Source organism: Xiphias gladius, chromosome 18 (genome assembly GCF_016859285.1).
Source record: "Xiphias gladius isolate SHS-SW01 ecotype Sanya breed wild chromosome 18, ASM1685928v1, whole genome shotgun sequence".
Taxonomy (NCBI): domain Eukaryota; kingdom Metazoa; phylum Chordata; class Actinopteri; order Istiophoriformes; family Xiphiidae; genus Xiphias; species Xiphias gladius.
In genome coordinates this window covers 19319646-19337705 of record NC_053417.1, presented here as the reverse complement: position 1 = coordinate 19337705, position 18060 = coordinate 19319646, and the positions used below count along the sequence as shown (strand labels likewise).

General features: G+C 41.5%; 2 protein-coding genes across 17 annotated transcripts in view; one reads left to right on the top strand and one right to left on the bottom strand.

Moving 5' to 3' along the window:
- The window catches only part of LOC120804342 (membrane-associated guanylate kinase, WW and PDZ domain-containing protein 1-like), a 100092-nt gene that overhangs the window by 3143 nt on the left and 78889 nt on the right, over window positions 1-18060 (bottom strand). For 10 of the 14 annotated variants that reach the window (XM_040153744.1, XM_040153746.1, XM_040153745.1 and 7 more), the window contains 10 exons: window positions 14061-14316; window positions 11289-11380; window positions 10256-10451; window positions 9749-10051; window positions 6377-6580; window positions 4580-4667; window positions 4410-4470; window positions 2651-2794; window positions 1720-1858; window positions 1-109 (listed from right to left, as the gene is read on the bottom strand). The exon at window positions 1-109 is cut by the window's left edge and continues 3143 nt beyond it. In XM_040153744.1, the coding sequence (XP_040009678.1) occupies window positions 1-109; window positions 1720-1858; window positions 2651-2794; window positions 4410-4470; window positions 4580-4667; window positions 6377-6580; window positions 9749-10051; window positions 10256-10451; window positions 11289-11380; window positions 14061-14316 (1592 nt within the window). Of the gene's footprint in view, window positions 110-913; window positions 1006-1719; window positions 1859-2650; window positions 2795-4409; window positions 4471-4579; window positions 4668-6376; window positions 6581-9748; window positions 10052-10255; window positions 10452-11288; window positions 11381-14060; window positions 14317-18060 lie in introns of all 14 variants that reach the window. The other 4 variants (XM_040153755.1, XM_040153757.1, XM_040153747.1 and 1 more) reach the window with 2 other exon arrangements.
- LOC120804346 (rhodopsin) overlaps window positions 1-18060 on the top strand; it is a 51399-nt gene that overhangs the window by 23039 nt on the left and 10300 nt on the right. The window contains exon 2 of one of the 3 annotated variants that reach the window (XR_005709439.1): window positions 7795-7998. The exons of the other annotated variants lie outside the window; for them this stretch is intronic. The gene's annotated coding sequence lies outside the window, so the exon portion shown is untranslated. The remainder of the gene's footprint in view (window positions 1-7794; window positions 7999-18060) is intronic. 3 annotated transcript variants of the gene reach the window in all.

Below are 18060 nucleotides of genomic sequence, written 5' to 3'. Positions count from 1 at the left end.
GGATAACTGGACTCCAATGAAGTGTGATATCGGCTGTTGGGTGGCAGCGTTCTCACTTCCGGAGTGTTTTGTGCCCCGGGTGTGGGAGGGTGCCCGTCACTGCTGCCGTCTGCAGGAGAGGAGAAAGGAGAAGAAGCTTGTTGACTAGAAATAGCTTATGAGAGGAATGCGGTTGAGGAATAGTTTAACATCAATAATGTCACATTTATTGTGTTGAGTAGACATGACTTTCCTTGTTGGTTCATGTGAGCTCTTGCGTTGACATGACAGCAGGTCAATGCAGAGATTTATGGAAATCATGCATACAAGTGCTGTTTTATAGGCTGTATATATCCCCAGAAACAACTCTAAATTGATACACATAAATTGCATTGAAGTGATAAATCACTTCAATATATTTTCTCAATAGGGCTGCGGGTTGAAACGGGTGATGTCAGCAACAACAGCAGGTGCAACACATTGGCAAGTGTAGGGCAGGGGTTATCAATGACACAGCAGGCACCTAGGAAATCATTCAGAAACCAAATGGTGAACAACTCAATGTGCACTGTTAAGAAGAACAAACCAAAAGCAAAAAAAAAAACAAGAGTGTGTTTGGCTGCAGGTCTGCCAAATTAGAGACAGGTTGCTATGGCAGCAGCATGTGATGAGCAGTGGCATTAAATTAGTCTAATTAAAAATATCTGGTCTGACGCTGGCGCAGGGGGAATTTGTGTACAGATTCACAAAAGTTAAATAAGTGAGTTCAATTCAGGCATGGCAAGACATAAAGCATGTTCACTATGTAAATACACCGACGCGCAAACACACAAAGTGGGATGCAGGTAGGGATGAGCTGGAAGGAAGGGTGGATAAAATTGAAAGGAAAAAGATGACAGGGAGAGTGGATTGGGACAGACTTTTGGCTACAAACCGTGGTCTGATTTTGGCCCATTAGGTAGAAACAGGGCTCTCCCATCTTGTCATTCCTCATTGTACCAACAGCGAGATGAGGAGCCATCATCGCTGGAGAGAGGAGGAAGAGCCCAGCAACAAGAGACAATCAGAGAGAAAGAAGGAGCAATAGAGAGGAGAAGACAAATAAAACAGACAAGAGGCTGTTTTACAGTGCATCTTAATAGAGAGAAGAAGGTGTTTGTTGTGGAAGACAAGAAAACATTACAATTTATATAATATCAAATAACCATCTGAGAGGGGGGAAAGTGTCAGAAAATTAAATCCCAGATAAACCAGAAAATAATTCTGAGAAATACAACAATATGACTCAAACTGTGAGCAGAATAATCTAACAGCAGGGCATACAGCTCTTTGGAGGGAATATTACATAAACTATAACACATCTATGCTACAGATCATATAGAGTATAAATCGCTGAACAAGCCTTTGTGGCAACCATTCCTTTATTGAATAATTTTTACTTCATCACTCAATAATATTTGACAGTTCAATCTTGTGCTGAAACAATGACAGGCATTTAAATGAAAAGTGAAATCAGGAAGTGTCCGTCTGTTAAATACTTATCATTTGCAGTAATAACATTCATGAAAATCAGTGAAAAAAACAAAAACCAAAAAAAACGGTGTATGTCCCAGTGCTGCATTACGCAGATAAGAGGCTTTAATCTAGTTGGCAGTATGTCCAGCTGCAACAATAATAAGATATAGGTGCTGGCATAAGCAGTATATTTACAGGAAGAGACACTGCAACATGTTTACCTACCATATTCAGGTACAGATCCATCTCCCCGTTTGAGGACAAGCCGCGCCCTCCGACCACCATTCTTGATCAGTTCAATGGCACGTGAATGCTTCATGTTCTTTGTGCTCTCACCATTTATCTCGAGGATTTCATCTCCCACCTAAACCAAAGAGAGGCCACATTATTGTCTAAGCCAACTAATAATGATTTTTCATCAATAGTGTGCAAAGAAAGGAAAACCTATACTGCCCTACAAAGACAGACAGCAGCCACAACAGAAAGTTGAAAAAAGGTTCACATTTTAACGCTGTTAACTTTTTAAATAATTTGTAAATAATTCTGTGAATAATCAGCCTGAAGCCAATATAATATACCACACCTAATTGTGGATTTCACTAGAGTCAAGGAGAATGAAAATGTCAGTTACTGCAAAAAGCTAGACTTGTTACCTGTGTTGCCAGACGATTGTAGCTGTTTAAATCCTCCATGTCTGGATTAGCGACTACCTTATTTATGTTGCTTAACAAACTGAATTACCCAGACTTTGGTTCATCAAAATTAATATATTTCAATTACAGGGAGCAGCTAAGGGGAGTAGTACAAAAATTTAGCTTTAGCCTAGGCTAGCTGCAGCTATCTCGCCATCTAGCTTTAATGGGATCTTGCTCTTGCTTTTGCTGTGTACTGTTGACTGTTTGGTTTTATCTATCTTTTGTAGTAAGTCCACATTTAACATGCTGTTTTCTTTTGAATTGTACAGCTGACATAAAAAAACACATGAAACATGTTAAAAGGGTGAAGAAATCGGATTCTGGTCTTAAAAAAATGTAGTACTGTTTGTATTTTCTGCATTTTGGCTTTGGCAGTATAGACCTTCAGTCTGCCAAGATCTATAGAGAAGATTAACTAGAGAAAAATAGAGCCACAAATTCAGTTTTTAATAGTTTCATACCCTCATCTTGCCATTTCTGACAGCAGCTCCATCCTCCGCTAGTCTCAACACGTACAGGTCCATGTTGTACTCCCGCCCTCCTCTCAGACTGAAGCCAAAACCTTTACTGTCCCGCTCGAGGTCCACAGAGTAGAACTCAGCATCCTATGAGATAGAAAAGGAGCGATAAAGAGAAAGTCAGAGAGAGACCAGGGAGGAGTTACTAATCCGTGCTGCACAGGGGAGTTAAAAGGTGAGTCCAAAACGTTAGGACTAATCAAGCCATGTCCCACAAAAACTCACAAAATGTCAATGGCAGTAATAATACCTTGGAATGTATGAATTATTAATGCCGCATGAGCTGGTGAGCAGAGTACAGATAACTAAGCAAGGGCAACACAAGGGCTGGACCCAAAACTCACCATACTCATCAAAACTTCATTTGCAAGAGAAGTATGGTCTCTCCTAAAAGCATTATGTCTGGTTCTCACAGGTCCAAAGCTTTATTAAACATTAAAATACTCACTCACTTGAATGTCAGACTTTACTGATACTGTATAACAAAAGAGGTCGATTCAAATGAAGAGTGGGGAAAACCAAACTAATATCATGCACTTAGAACCTGTTAGACCTAGTCAATATGGAACAATGACTTTTCAAGATAAAATAAGTGGGAATATGTTGATTTGTGTGTGAGAGATCTATATGTATATAGAAAAACAGAGATACAATTAAGGATATGACACCCAAACTCATGAATCCAAAATATGAGTGTGTGTGAAATAAGAATTGTATTGTGTACATTGTGTACACAATGTATTCCACTGTATGTGCAAACATAATCTTGATTTTTAATACCTAGTTTGACACAGAACCCGTACAGCATCGAGATGACATAATTAGAAGAGCATCAGTCAAAACTCAAACTGTGTAAAAACAAGCAGAAAACATGGAAATATGGCATTAATGTTTGTTTCATGCATATACTTAAAGACGGTTGTTTTTGTCTGCTGCAATGTTTTGTCTCTTCAATGGACACTTAAGTAACATGCTTCATGGACGTCATGATTTATTTGTGAAGTCTGTTTCCATTGCAATTTTTCACGTTCACTAAAAGAGCAGGAAGACTGCAACAATGAAACTTACTTTTAGAATAAGTATATGGGAAGCTTTAGTAGTTACCTTTTTTTTGATTTATGGATTTTTTTCTCTTCTGGTAAACACTGGTTATCTAAAACGCAATAGGACTGAGCTTCTCTAAATCTAGTATGATGCTTTCATACTTCATGTACACTTTCCCAAAACTCCTGTGTCACAGTGCACAAGTGTAGCTATCCCTACATACCGTATATGTTATGTATTTATACAAATCTTTGCAATTATGTATATTGGATGTTTAAGCTGCCAGCTGCTTCATCACTACTAGTTGTTGGACGGTCGAATAGCTGTGTCCAACAACATCTGTAACTTTCTGAAACCAACAATTTGACTTCACACCGTGATTGGCCATAATCGAACTTCTCTCTCTAGCTCTCTTTTTCCATTCCTCACACAATTATTTCTGTCACTATGAATGCCTTCCAGGAGAGACCGTCTGAACGTGTGTGCCATTCTTTGGCAAGTCAGGTAAAAAAGGATTTATATAGACTTAATGATCAGTAATGTTCCTCTGTTTTTTGCTATAGTCTATGTTGATGTACGTGACTGTTAGTTGGTATGTGATGTATTGATGGAAAACCCAGACAATCATTAACTGTGGAGTGAAAACATCTATTCTTACCTGTGTTGTCTGAGTTTGGGTGGGTGGAGGAGGAGGAGCTCCTTTCGACTTTGAGTTATTCCTTTAAAAAAGAGAAACTCAAATGAAAACACATGGAGCTGTATTAAAGAATATATTCTAGAGAGGGTTGGATTGGTGCATATTATAAAAAATGACGCATCATCACCTACCGTGACTCTGTGGACTGTTGAGGTGTGTGTGTGGTGGTAATGGTAGCTATCTTCTCAGCATTGGTCAGCAGAGAAGCATTGGAAGATTCTGGAAAGAAACAGAAAAATAAAATTAAAAAAAGAAAAAACTACATTAAAATAAAATGACAGCTTTTGTTAAATGCATTTGCCTGTAGCTATGTTTTCAAAAGACACTCTAACGAACAAAATGTTACTGTCCAGAAGAGTCCCCTGAACCACCCACAGGCTACTCTATTCAACCTGATCCTAACTGCCTGTGATGTTGTCATTTGCCATTTGCTCATGGACAATGCTGGCCGTACTGCACCAGTAAAAAAACAGTAGAAACGAAAGAAACAAAACTCATTACTTGCATCATTGTTTCATCTGCTATTCCAGGAAGGGAAAAAAACATGGTCAAGTGTCTTTTCTTTCCTTTCTTAAATTCCAGTTTATCACCAGCCAGAACACCGCAGCACACATTAGTTTCCACTGACTCTGGCAGGAGTGTGGATCTGTCTGTGTTTAGCAAGAACATCGGGCTGAGTCATTTGTCTCAGTCTTTTGACTCACGTTCCCCTCATTACTAGAAAAGATATGACGACCTCACGACCACCTCGTTGTCTTTCTGAAGTATGATGAATACCATCATTCCACCATAAAATGGTGGCATGTTTCTTTTAGGACACCTAGCATCTTTCATGTACATGCACAAGCCTGAGAGTTAGTGAACAACATTGTGTGGGAGTTTGTTCCCACCTCTTTCACTGCCAGTCTTAATTAAGCTTCATCTTCTATCTCTATGGAGGGTACTGCTGCATAGCTCTGCTCAGTGTTTTCCTTGGCTGACCATTGGCTCAGCCAGTAAGAGCCACTGTTGTTACAGTACTTGACATTATTTTACCCAAAATGTGGAGTTTGCCATCAGTGACACTAAACATTTGAGTCATGCCCCAAAGCTGTGACTGGACAGTTGATTGTTTTAAATTTTGGAATGGACAGTTTGTCCCCTTTTTAAAAAAAAGAAAAAGCTCCTATTTTCCACTTCATGAAAACCAATGGGAGGGCTTTGCATTTAATATTGGCAGGTCTATGCTGCTCTCTGCTTGACAACATTGAAATGCAGTACACCTCTTAACTTTTTTATTAAAAAGCCCTGTGATAGACTGGGGACCTGTACAGGGTGTACCCCGTCTCTTGCCCAATGTCAGCTGGGATTGCGTTTTGCCCCAAAGGAGGCTAAATAGTTGACATTTAACATATGATTTTCATTTTATTATGACACCATAAATGCATACATAAAAAGGAACTATGTATATCAATGTGTAGTGCATTTCACTTTCTTTGTCCAGTTTGATTTTATTTAGGCATTTTAAATCTTCCATGGTGACCTGCTTGTACTGAGATATTATGCAGTTCTATTTTCTTTCCTAAACTAAGCTGAAGTGCTTAACACCAACAGGAAGCCCTTGATCAAATGTGAGTAGTGTTTATAAAATTTTCAAACTGACAAAATATTGTAAATGGCAAGATGGCAAAAAGCAGAGAGAGAGAGAGACAGAGAGAGAGAGGAGAGAAAGAAGAATTATGGAAGGGCCACACTAGTTTCTGGGGGCAACTTCACCTTACTCCTACTCAGTGACTCACTCTCTAAGACACCAGGGTTCACACCCTGATGAAAAGTGCTATTGCCTGCAAAGAGCAGCAGTGCCCTTTCCTTCCCACCACATCCATGACTAAGTCACTTCATGCTGCATTACAAAACATCCATGTGATACTGAAAGCCAAAAGCCTTACCATCACCCGGGATGATCCTGAGTGAGACTGTGTTCCCCGCTTCCTTGATCAGGTTGACGATGTCCGAGTGTGACTTGTTGGTAATGGAGCAGCAGTTGACAGCCAATATTCGGTCCCCGACTTTCAGCTTCCCGCAGCGGTCTGCCGGGCTGCCCTCGATGATACGTCCTATTTTGTGGGGCATGGCCACACAAGCATTCCCAGCTTTTGTGTTAACATACATGTTTGTTTGCATGTATATTTTGTGTGTTAGAAATAAGGTGCGATGATGATTTGATTGACAGGATTATTTATTTGTTTGTTTGATTGTTATATTCATTTATATTTAATAAGAAGGAAAGGACAAAGAAAAAATGGAGAAAGAGAGGAGAACAAAGGTTAATTATCCAAATCACCACATCCCAGTTCACCCAAAGAAAACCAATAAGTTGTGTATACAGCCTGCATTAACATGTTGCAGTCAGTACACATGCAAAATACTGCATGCCTCAGAAAGATGGAGAAAAAACAGTATAATGTCAAAAACTTAATTTAAGGGCTCTTTGGGAATATTCAGAAGATGTCCTCTACCCCCATCGTCTGACATGTTAATCAATGGACTATGAATCATGTGCCACTGGTCAGAGCCCTCTCTGGCTGTGTGACTGCCCCCCCCCCAGACACACACACACACACACACCTCCCTGCCAGGGATCAATGAGCACACAGTCGTTGCTGCAGTGAAAGACGATCAGGTAATTGAGCTGTGGCATCTTGACCAACTCAGAAAATGATAAGGATTTGTAAAGAGGAGCACTCCGAGATGAGATGTGGAGCTGATAGCCTATGTTATATGGCGCTAGTCATGTGGTCAATGCGAGCACTGCAAGACATACTTCACAATCTGTACCTGAGTGACAGTGTTCAATACTGCACATCTTGTTTACAAAGAATCCCTGAACAGACCCTGGGGATCTCCAGTTCTCCTCAACCTCCCTGCATCTCAAATCCTTTATCTCTGCTCTTTCTTGTGCTCCCCTTTCCATCCAGTACTTTTTTTTGCAACATCTGTATGAATTACATCACCTTACTTCGCAGCTACCCTGCCTCTGTCTTGAATGAAAAATGCATTTGATTCCTGTCACTTTGTCTAAATAATGAGATATGGGACATTCTAGGGTGTGGCAAGTAACCAGGATTTAATAGCTAATATGCTAAACACAACACCAACCCCAGGTCATAGGAGGGGGTGAGAAGGGGATGGGCCCTGCTGGACTGGAGCATAATGGTTTATGTATCCATGGTGTATGGGAGATTGAAAAGGCTTTGTTTTTTCCCAGAAATTAAAAAACACAACTAGTGTTCCTGGAAGAATCCTCAGAGCCATGTTTTGTTTTGTTTTTGTTTTGTTTTCTTAGTAATACACATTCCTCTGTCAGATTTCAGCTCTTGTCCCAGCCCATGGTTGGAATCCATTAGGAGAGTGAGTGAGGATGCAACAGCATGATCCCAGATCAGCACACGAAAGCTCAGTCCGTTCATCTCATCCTCCCAAGAGGAATAGTGAAGGAGCAGAGCAGCGGAGCACAGTGAGGCATCAGCAAAAACAGGAACCTCAAAGGACCAGAAGACATTTAAACATGGTAGCTGACTAGCACTGTCACTGATGTCACTGTAAATAATACATTAATTCTTGTATTGCATTTTGCAAAGCAACGCCATTAGCCCATGGGATCAATTAATTTTTCCCTGGGCAGTCAGTGTGGCTAAGGTATCATCCATTCTTATGTTTCACCTGTGACACACCACAGTACATCATCATAATGGCCAGCTATACAAGGGACCTTGGGGTATGACATTGGTGTTGGAAATTCATCACCCGGAGGTTAATACCAAATTTGTTCAAGTACGAGATTTACGATTCCTCATCAATGCCTGAGCAACTTTAATACATGCAATTCTGCTGTTTTGCCGAGATACTTAAATGGTATAGACAGCTATGGACTGTGCTGAGTAGACTCCAATTACATGCTGAATGAATTGGTGAGGGCAGCTGTGAGGCATCAATCTGTGATGATAGTGTTTGTGATAAAGCTGTAGCCAGCCTGATCCTGAGGGAGTGCGCTCAGCACATGAAGAGATATCTTTATCCCTAAGCTCATGACAGTAGGTTTGTGACCTCAGTCTGTGGCATTAAGCGCACTCCTGTCAAATGCCACATTTCTGTTATTCATAAAGAGGAGAAACTCAGTGAGGAATAACTGTAAAAATACTGCAGTTCTGCATCTTGAGGTATGCTTTGGAGACTGGCACTGTTGCACTAACTTTCAGTTTTTTTGAGATCAAATTGTTCTTGGTATCTGCAGGTCTTGAAAAGGCTTTAAAAGCTTTTGAATTTACTTTAATTTAAAAAAAAAGGCATTTAGAGATAGTAAAAACTTTTGAATTTGATTTACAAAAGTCTTGAATATTTTCTCTTGCCTGCTTTAGGCAGTAATTGGGGATATAATATGTTTTCTTTTAATTTTATTGCAGGCTGTCATGAGATGTTATATACCTATAAACTAAAAAGGTTTTGAAAGTGGATTGTGAGCGCAATCCTTTTTAGTGGTGGTTTCAGTCAGCAGCATTGGAACTGTAACAAGTAGCTACAGGAAGCTCATTGTCTCATTATGGGCAAATGTCAAGTTTAGCAAAAACTTTAAGAAGTGAGTTAATCATTTTTAATTGGTAAATCCCATCCCTCCATATTCTGTCACTTATCTGGGTTCAGGCTGTGTTCATTTAATTAAGTATATCATTAGGAATTATTGTTATATATTACTGGGAAGTATTGAAAAAATGGGATAATGATAAATAATTCTTGGCAATATAATCCCTACTGGTTTTCCATCATACTTTCATATTTTGGACAGTATGATTGTGAAACAAGTTTTAAATTGCATTCTCTGTGGTATTAAAAAGGTCTTAAAAAGTCTTACATTTAACTTGGTAAACCCTGCAGAATCACTATTAACCGGTGGTATATTATAAAATTGTTTTCAGCAAAGTATTATCATCAGTGCCGTATTGTAACCTTTGAAGAATAATGCCTTGAGACCAAAATATTTCTCCGTTTAGAAGTTATTTGTTCATGCTGCTCCCAGACAGAGAGTAAATAAATCACAAGGAAAAATAATGATCATCAGAAAAACTCTTTTCATGTAACATGCACTAATACAGATTACAAATGCCCAATTAAACTGTTGAGTCAGATTAAAGTCTGAATTTAACCATGTTATCCTTTGAAGTCAAAGAGAGTCAGCCCATAGTAAACAAAATAAATTCTCATGTCACACTGGATAGAAGTCCTTGTCAATCTCAGCTAGCTCCAGCTCAGTCTGCCTCACTTACCAAAGGTGGTGCCGGCATCTGGCCTGGAAACAGATGACACAATGACAAAACCGAAGCCCTCGTTCTCTCCACGCTGGATTTCAACATCGTACGGCTGCAGGGAGGCAGGCACCACCGCACTCCCGCTGCCACCTCCGCCGCCGCTGCCTATGCCGCTGGTAGATCCACTGCCAGAGCTGACAGTGTTGAGCGAGTTCTGGCTCCCCTGGGGGGTCCGCTTGCCCTCTGTCAGACTTGGTGCCTGGGTGCTGCTGTGGTGGGAGGAGGCCGGTGACGGAGGAACGTCACCTTCCCCTTTTGACACTGGGGATGAGGAGGACGAGAACAGACTGTTTAGACAGGTATTGCCATGTATTTCTACAACTTTTGATTAAAGTATTCATGTTGGGGAACCTTGTCCCTGCAGAAAAGCAAGCGGTGTGCATTATGTTTATATACCATGCATGTGACCGTGCATGACACATGTATGAACACACATGCACAAGTTTTATGTAAAACTCTCATCACCTCCGTATCCAGAGGTCTTGCGTCTGACAGTTAGGTTGACATGGCCCTGTTTGGCGGCCTGCTGCATCAGCTGCACCACCAGCTGGTGAGACTTGCCCACTACCGCCGTGCCATCCACACAGAAGAGCTCATCACCTGAGCGCAGGCGCCCATCCTCATCTGCTGCCCCGTACTTCACTATGTGCCCTATGTAGATCTGGAAAGGGCAAGCACACACAATGCACGATGTAAGAGATTTTTGTTAAGCGATGCCTTTGTTAAATTGTGTAATTGTGTCATGATGTTAATACAGAAGCTTTATAATCATGACACTATGGCTAATTAAGAGTCATTAAACTGCTGTAAATTAAACCATCAGCCAAGAGAGAGCGCAATGACTCAGTGTGACTTTTCTCTTGATTTTAAATTAATCTGTTAAACGTAGCAGCGTTTCAGAGTCTACTGTTGCTTTACATCAAGGTATTTGTGGCTGACCTTTGGAGAAAACTAGAAGGCCAGTGTGGCCTATTGGGGCCATGCAGAGGCTTGTGTGCTTTAGGCATTGTGTGGGAGTGTACACACAGCTCTGACAGAAAGAAGCGCACAACTACCATCTTTGGCACAAACAACAAGTACTGACTCCTGTGAGGTAGACCTGAAGCCTGCTTCCATTATATTTCCCTCTATTCCTCAATATCTGCCTTCCATTCCCCAAATTGCTCCCTCCTTTTAAGACAAAGATATGGTGCACAACCTGAAGGATTGGTGGGTAAGGCCTTTGCTTCTTTTAACAACCTGTCTATATGATCCCCCAGAGAGCAACAGCTCCAGTTAGAGAGAGAGTGATATGTTTGGACTTTGTGCTATTCTGATTTAAAAGCGGCTCTAAACAGACAAAGAGGAGAAGGAAAGATGGACAAAACCAACAAAACAAGTACGCTAAGAAAAAGGACAGAGCATTAGCACGGCAATAGTACTGACGGGGTGAATGAGTGCATATATAGAGCTGTCACAATAAACTATTGCTGAGATTCAAAAGTGGAGGGATACTTACAGGCTCCCCAGGCTCATTTCCTCCCAGGATGCGAAAGCCAAAGCCTGTATCCTTCCGCCAAAGGAAAATGTCCTGCTCCTGGCAATCTGGCACTGAAATACACAAGAAGAACAGTGAGAGGACTCCATGGAGATCAATCACCAAACCGCCCAAAGACCTGAATGATTAGCATCTTTGTAGGCTAATCACTAAATGCTTGTTCTCTAATCATCAAGTTATCTCCCGTTTTATCTAATTATAACAAATCCATTTCCAGTTGTGTCATCGCTGATCAATAAAGTGTTTGCTTTTCTAACAGCATCAGAATGAGCGCGGGCAAAACAAACAGCTGCTCCCTCCCTTGCCTCAGCCCTGCCTTGTTGAGCAGATTGGCTCCATGTTCTCATGTGTAGACCACAAACTAGGCTGCAAAGTCTCATGCTGTGACCTTGTCATACTCGCAGACCTGCAGTCTTAGAGTAACTCAATGTTTATCCCTATTATTAGCCGTAATTTATAACCAAACCTTTCTTACATGCATGACTTTGTAGCGTCTCTCTCCTGCTTTCCATCACACACACACACACACACACACACACACACACACACACACACACACACACACACACACACACACACACACACTCTCCCCACAAATTTGCATTTCACCATGGACAAGAGCAGACTGTGAAGGAGGACACAGGCAATTTGGTGTCAGTCTGTTCAGCCCACAGGGCCAGTTCGCACAGGAGGCACAGGCCTTTTCTTCCTGCAGTGCCTGCTGTCTGCACGGCTGCCACGCAAGGCCAATAGTGAACCCATTAGCTTCAGCTCTCCGGTTCCCCTGATAACTTGCTCGGTGTGATTTAAACTGCTGCAGTTAGGCTTGTAATTAACCCTCCGCTGACCCGTGTCTATAGAGTAGTGATCACAGTAAACTAACAGTAAGAGGAGCAGCTGCGTGCCACATCGAGCGACAAGTGACATGAAGCATTGAGGGAAGCAAAATTCCCAAAAGCTCAACTTTCAGTAACACTGTCCTGCCGCTGAAATATTGCTCTTGTCGTGCACTCAGTGGATGCATGAATACACCTACTCGCAAATTTAAGAGTGTACCCTTGAACGTGGCAGCATGCACACAAATATAGATGAAAATACAGACACAGAATCTGGGCCTCTTTGTCATTCTTTGTTTCCATCTCCCTCTCTTGTTTCATTGTGTCTCCCCTCCTCCCCAGCCGACTCAAAAAGGAGCCGCAGCTCCTTCAGGGGTTATCAAACAGATATAACAATCAGCCACAGCTTAAAGCAGCCCTCACCGGGCCCAGTTAATATTTAATCGGCAGCAGTCCTAGATTCTACAGGCAGTCATGATTATTAACCCGCACTGCAATACACGGCATGTGCACAACCTGCACGCCTGGATGGCAACAACCACAGTTGTGCGACAAGCTAACACAGGACTCCTGCAGTAGGCATCCCCTCTCTACAATCACAGTGTATCTTTTACAGCGTGTCAAAGTATTTCACAGCATATACAGACCTAGAGTCCTCTTAAATATCACCAACGGTACGAGTTCAGGAGGTCTGAAAGATGTGATTCAGCCAGAAGCAGAGAGTGAACCCGTTATTTTGGAGGTTCCATCCTTGTTCTCAGAGTCTCTCTCGGAACAGATAAGTGGTTTGACACCCTTACAGTGGTTCCCTATGAATAATGCAAGAATAGGCCATGGCTGAAAATGATATTGAGGAGTTTTACAGAGAAGCTGTCTACTTTTTTGTGTTCCAGTTTTGGATTTTGGATAGTCTGTTTTTCCAGTGTGTGAGACAAGCTGTTGGCTGCTGATAATGTAAATGTGGTAAGTTTTAAACTTCAAAGCAAGGTGGTTTGAAAGGTGAACTGTTGCTTGTCCGTCCACTGGATGCTGTGCAGTAAAGTGAACACATACATGCTGTTCTTTGTTTTTTGTATTTGCAAGTTCTTTTCAGTAGAAGGGCTGACAAAAAACTCTGTGTGAATATGACTAACACATGCACATGCACACACGCACACACACCATCACACCACTCATCAGCAAGAGCTTGTGTGTTTTCAAGGACACTTTCCTCTTGGAGGCACCTTTTGTCACTGAATCAGTTGTGACTCAGTAAGCACACAATTGTTAAGCAACACAAAAAAGGCATTAACAGACACAAACGCACATACACAGATGTGCCCTGTGGTCATCACACTGAATACTGAACACTGAACTCTGCATAATGTCTCCACAAATTGAGAAATACTTTAGCTAATGCACTCCAAGCAAAGCAAGAGATGTTTCCAGGGCGTCTTTTCGCTTCATCAAAAGGGTCTGACGTTTCAATCAGTGGATATTATAGTTTAAAAAAACCCACCCAGTAGTTATCTGTTGAAACACATTTTGCCTGACCTCTATTTCTAATCCCAAAATTATACAGGGAGACTTTTTTTATATAGCACAAAAAAATTATGGTAAAAGCAGAAGGAATAACAGAATAATATCGAACAGAATTTCAAAAGTGTGCAAAGAAAAAAAAAACAAGGAAAAAGCAATATATATATAGGGATCAGTATACAAAAGGGTGTGATACAGCCTCAGATTTTTATTCCACAAATCGAGAGCTTTTTCAGTTTTTAACTTATCAAAGCCATTACGTCTCCTGACAGAAAATCTCAGGTCCCATGTACACATTTGGAGGGTTAAACGCTTTCAAACTCTAAAGACAGTAAAACTTTCAAATTCTTAAAATAAGACTGGACGGAATTCTACTCACGTCGGCTCTCATACATGCTCCTGGACTGCGCCCAGATCTTAAAAGGGTCTGGCTTCTTCTGAAGGGTGAGGGTGCCATCTGCAGGGTCCTGAGGGGGCAGGCCTGGCAGAGGCTGGGTGGGGGCAGCAGGAGTGGGCGCCACAGCCTCACTGGGCATTGCAGAGGGTGGGTGGCTGGGAGAATCAGTGTGGGTGCTGCGATGGCTGCACACACTGTGTTGGGAGCTGCTCTGGCTGTCTTTCCTCTCTAGCTGGTGCTGGGTGGACAGAAAACATAGAGGTGAATGTGTGTGAGGTATGGGGGTGGGTATTAGCAGAAGATAGAGGTAGGGGGCAGACAGACGAGAAAAAAAGTGAGAGTGATAATTGAGTCAGTGATAAGAGATAGAGGGGGGGGAAAGTGAGTGAGAAAAGTGTTGATGGAAGACAAAGAGAAAAAGCGACCAAGCTCATCTTTTTTTTACATTGCTGTAGAACATCTCTCACTAAAACATCTGCTGGAGCGTGAGGAGAAAAGACTTGGTTTCCATGGTTGCCAGACAAAGACAAATATGAGGTTATTTTAATGACCAAGGATACTGCCTTTATGAATCCAATAAATTTGTATTTATTACATAAGGTCCTATGCGTAGAAAAAAAAAAAAATCAAGGTTGGTCTAAATTGAGGTACAAATGTGTAAAATTTGTCCTGAAACCAAATTTTAAAATCTCAACAGCAGAGTAGAATCCTGTTTTGTATGAGAGAAGTATTCTGAGTATTACAGTGAATTCAGAAAGTATTCAGACCCCTTCACTTCTTTTTCCATTTTATTATGTTGCAACTTTATGCTAAAATTGGTCAAATTCACTTTTTCCCTCATCAATCTAAATTCAATACCCCATAATGACATAGCGAAAATAGAATTTCCGATTTTTTTTCCAAATTGATTATAAAAGGAAAAAACTGAAATATCACATTGACATTAGTATTCACCCTTTACTTAGTTGAAGCACCTTTTGCAGCGATTACAGCCTTGAGTCTTCTTGGGTATGATGCGACAAGCTTTGCACACATGGATTTGATCCATTCTTCTTTGCAGATCCTCTCAGGATCCTCTGTCAACTTCGTTGAGGACCTTCAGTGGACGGCCATTTCCAGGTCTCTCTACAGATGTTCGACTGGGTTCAAATCAGGGCTCCTGCTGGGCCACTCAAGGACATTCACAGAGTCGTCCCTTAACCACTCCTTCATTGTCTTGGCTGTGTGCTGTTACTGTCCTGTTGGAAGGTGAAACTTTGGCCCAGTCTGAGGTCCTGAGTGCTCTGGACTAACTTTTCGTTAAGGATATCGCTTTGTACTTTGCTTTGTTCAGCTTCCCATCAACCCCTGACGAGTCTCCCTGTCTCTGCCGCTGAAAAAAACTTCATAGCATGATGCTGCCACCACCACCTGGTTTTCTCCAGACATGATGCTTTGAATTGACGCCAAACAGATAAATCTAGGTTTCATCAGACCAGAGTGTGTTGTTTCTCATGGTCTGAAAGTCCTTTAGGTGCCTTTTTGCATGTCCAAGCAGCTTTCATGTGTTTCTCACTGAGGAGAGCCTTCCATCTGGCCACTCTGCCATTAAGCCCAGTATTGCACTGATGGTTGTCTTTCTGGAAGTTTCTCCCATCTCCACACAGGATCTCTGGAGCTCATTGGGTTATTGGTCACCTCTTTTACCAAGGCCCTTCTCTCCCGATTGCTCAGTTTGGCCAGGTGGTCAGCTCCAGGGAGAGTCCTGGCTGTTCCTTCTTCCACTGAAGAATTATGTAGGCCAGCAGCTGATTTTTTTTTTTAGTAGCTTTTCCCAGATCTGTGCCTCAACACAATCCTGAGTCTCTGAGCTCTACATGCAGTTCCTCTGACCTCATGGCTTGTTTTTTTTTTTTTTCTGTAATATGCATTGTCAATCAATTGAATTTACCACAGGTGTAGAAATATCTTAAAGAAAATCAAGAGAAATGGGAGGCTCCTGAGCTATGTCATAGCAAAGGGTCTGAATACTTATACCAATGTTTTTCCTTTTTAATAAATTTGCAAAAAAATATTTTTTCACCTTGTCATTATGGGGTATTGAGCTAGATTGATCAGGGAAAAAAAATAAATGATTTGAGCAGAAGGCTGCAACATAACAATGTGAGGAAAGTGAAGGGGTCTGAATACTTTCTGAATGCACTTTATCTTCAACAACAAGAAGAACAAGGAGTCCTGAAGCAGATGGTCTAGCCCCCACAGAATCCTGATCTCAACATCATGGAGTCAGTCTGGGATTACATGAAGAGACAGAAGACACTGAGACAGTTTAAATTCACAAAAGTACTGTGATAAGTTCTCCAAGATACTTGGAACAACCTACCTGCCAAGTATATTGAAAAACTGTGCACAAGAGGGAGGACTGGTGCTGTTTTAAAGGCAAAGGGCGACCACACCATATATTGATTTAATTTTTTTTTTCTTTTCTATTTACCTCATGATTGTTGCACTGTTAGTCGAACTGGACTTCCTGAATAATATTCAATTGTGTGACTGGTGCTTGAATCAACACAGCCCAACTCATGAAGCCAATTGTGTTGTTTTCATGCAGTTCTATTTTTGGTCCTGCTTAGACAATATATAGAGTGAGGTGATTTAATTATGGTCCATTATGTGTTAAGCCCTTCAAGGTTTTCTGCCATCTTTGTTTTCTGATTCTGCAACCACAAAATATGCATATTTCCACGTTATTATTTGCAGATGCACAATATAAAACCTTTTATGAAAAATGAGCGTCACAGAAAATGTAATTACTGACAGTGAGAAGGCACTAACAACAACAGAATCATTTTCTGTCTGATATGAATAATAAACCAGTGCATGAAATGGTAGCGAGGTCATGGAACGATCTCCCACTCTCTCACTTATCACACTAAACGAGATGAAGGGTCAAATATTCCAGTAATGCCTCTTAATGAGGACAACAGCCATTCAAAATTGACTTCTCATTTGATCACCGGAGACTTGCTCAATGGGTTGAGACAGCACAATCTCTCTTGCATATGGGAGTTTACTGTGAGCGTCTATTTAGATTCTGAACTGGAGGCAAAACTGTTGTTCTGGGTTGACACAAAGTTGCATGCAGCGTGACATTTCACTGACATAACACAGAGGGGGAGAAACTGGCTTTCCTCAGTGGAAAGCTAATCCCAAGTGACAGTCAGGCAAGGCCATTATTGGTCCCACCCGACCCCCTTAAAGCGCCTACCCCTCCTCCATCCACCGCACCATGTGACCTGAATAGGTGACATCCTCAGCTCTAACTGATACCATTTCAAACTAATCCTAATCCTAATATCCAGAGAGCTGAGGGGAGGGCTTTTAATGTCAGTCAAGAGACACGGGACAAGGTTTTTTTTTCCGCTCAAGTGGTGGGAATTGAACCTGCCACTGACCTTGCATGAGTCTGTCCAGAGGAAACGTCCTTCTACCATAACTTGCCAGTTCTCCACGGGTGAAACAGGGTGAGTGTAATTTAAGGGCTGTATTGGCATCTCTTCTGGGCTTGTATTGATTTTCTTTTTTCTTTTTTTTTTTTATCATGTTGAGATGAGTTGTAAAAACAAGGGGTCGTTTCCTCTTTTAACTCGTGAATAACTGCACTGCTCCCCTGAGAAACCCCCACGCTGCTCACAGATCTGGTCTTTCTGCCTCTTTCTCCCCTCTTCCTCCGTCCCCTCTTATCCGTCACAACTACGAGTCACATTGCAATTTATTGCAGTAGCTCCTCTAGCTTTCCCAATCTCCCTCTTCTTTGCTTCCAGCCAACTGTCATCATTTTGACCTTCTCCCTGTCAGTTAGCCTCGGTGCGATCTCTGTATCTGTGGACTATCATAGAGATTTACTGCTGTTAGACAAACCATCTCCACACTGGTCTTCCTCCCTCTCATCCTCATCCTTTTCTCGTATTTCCGCTTCATGCGTCTCTCTCCCATCATCTCT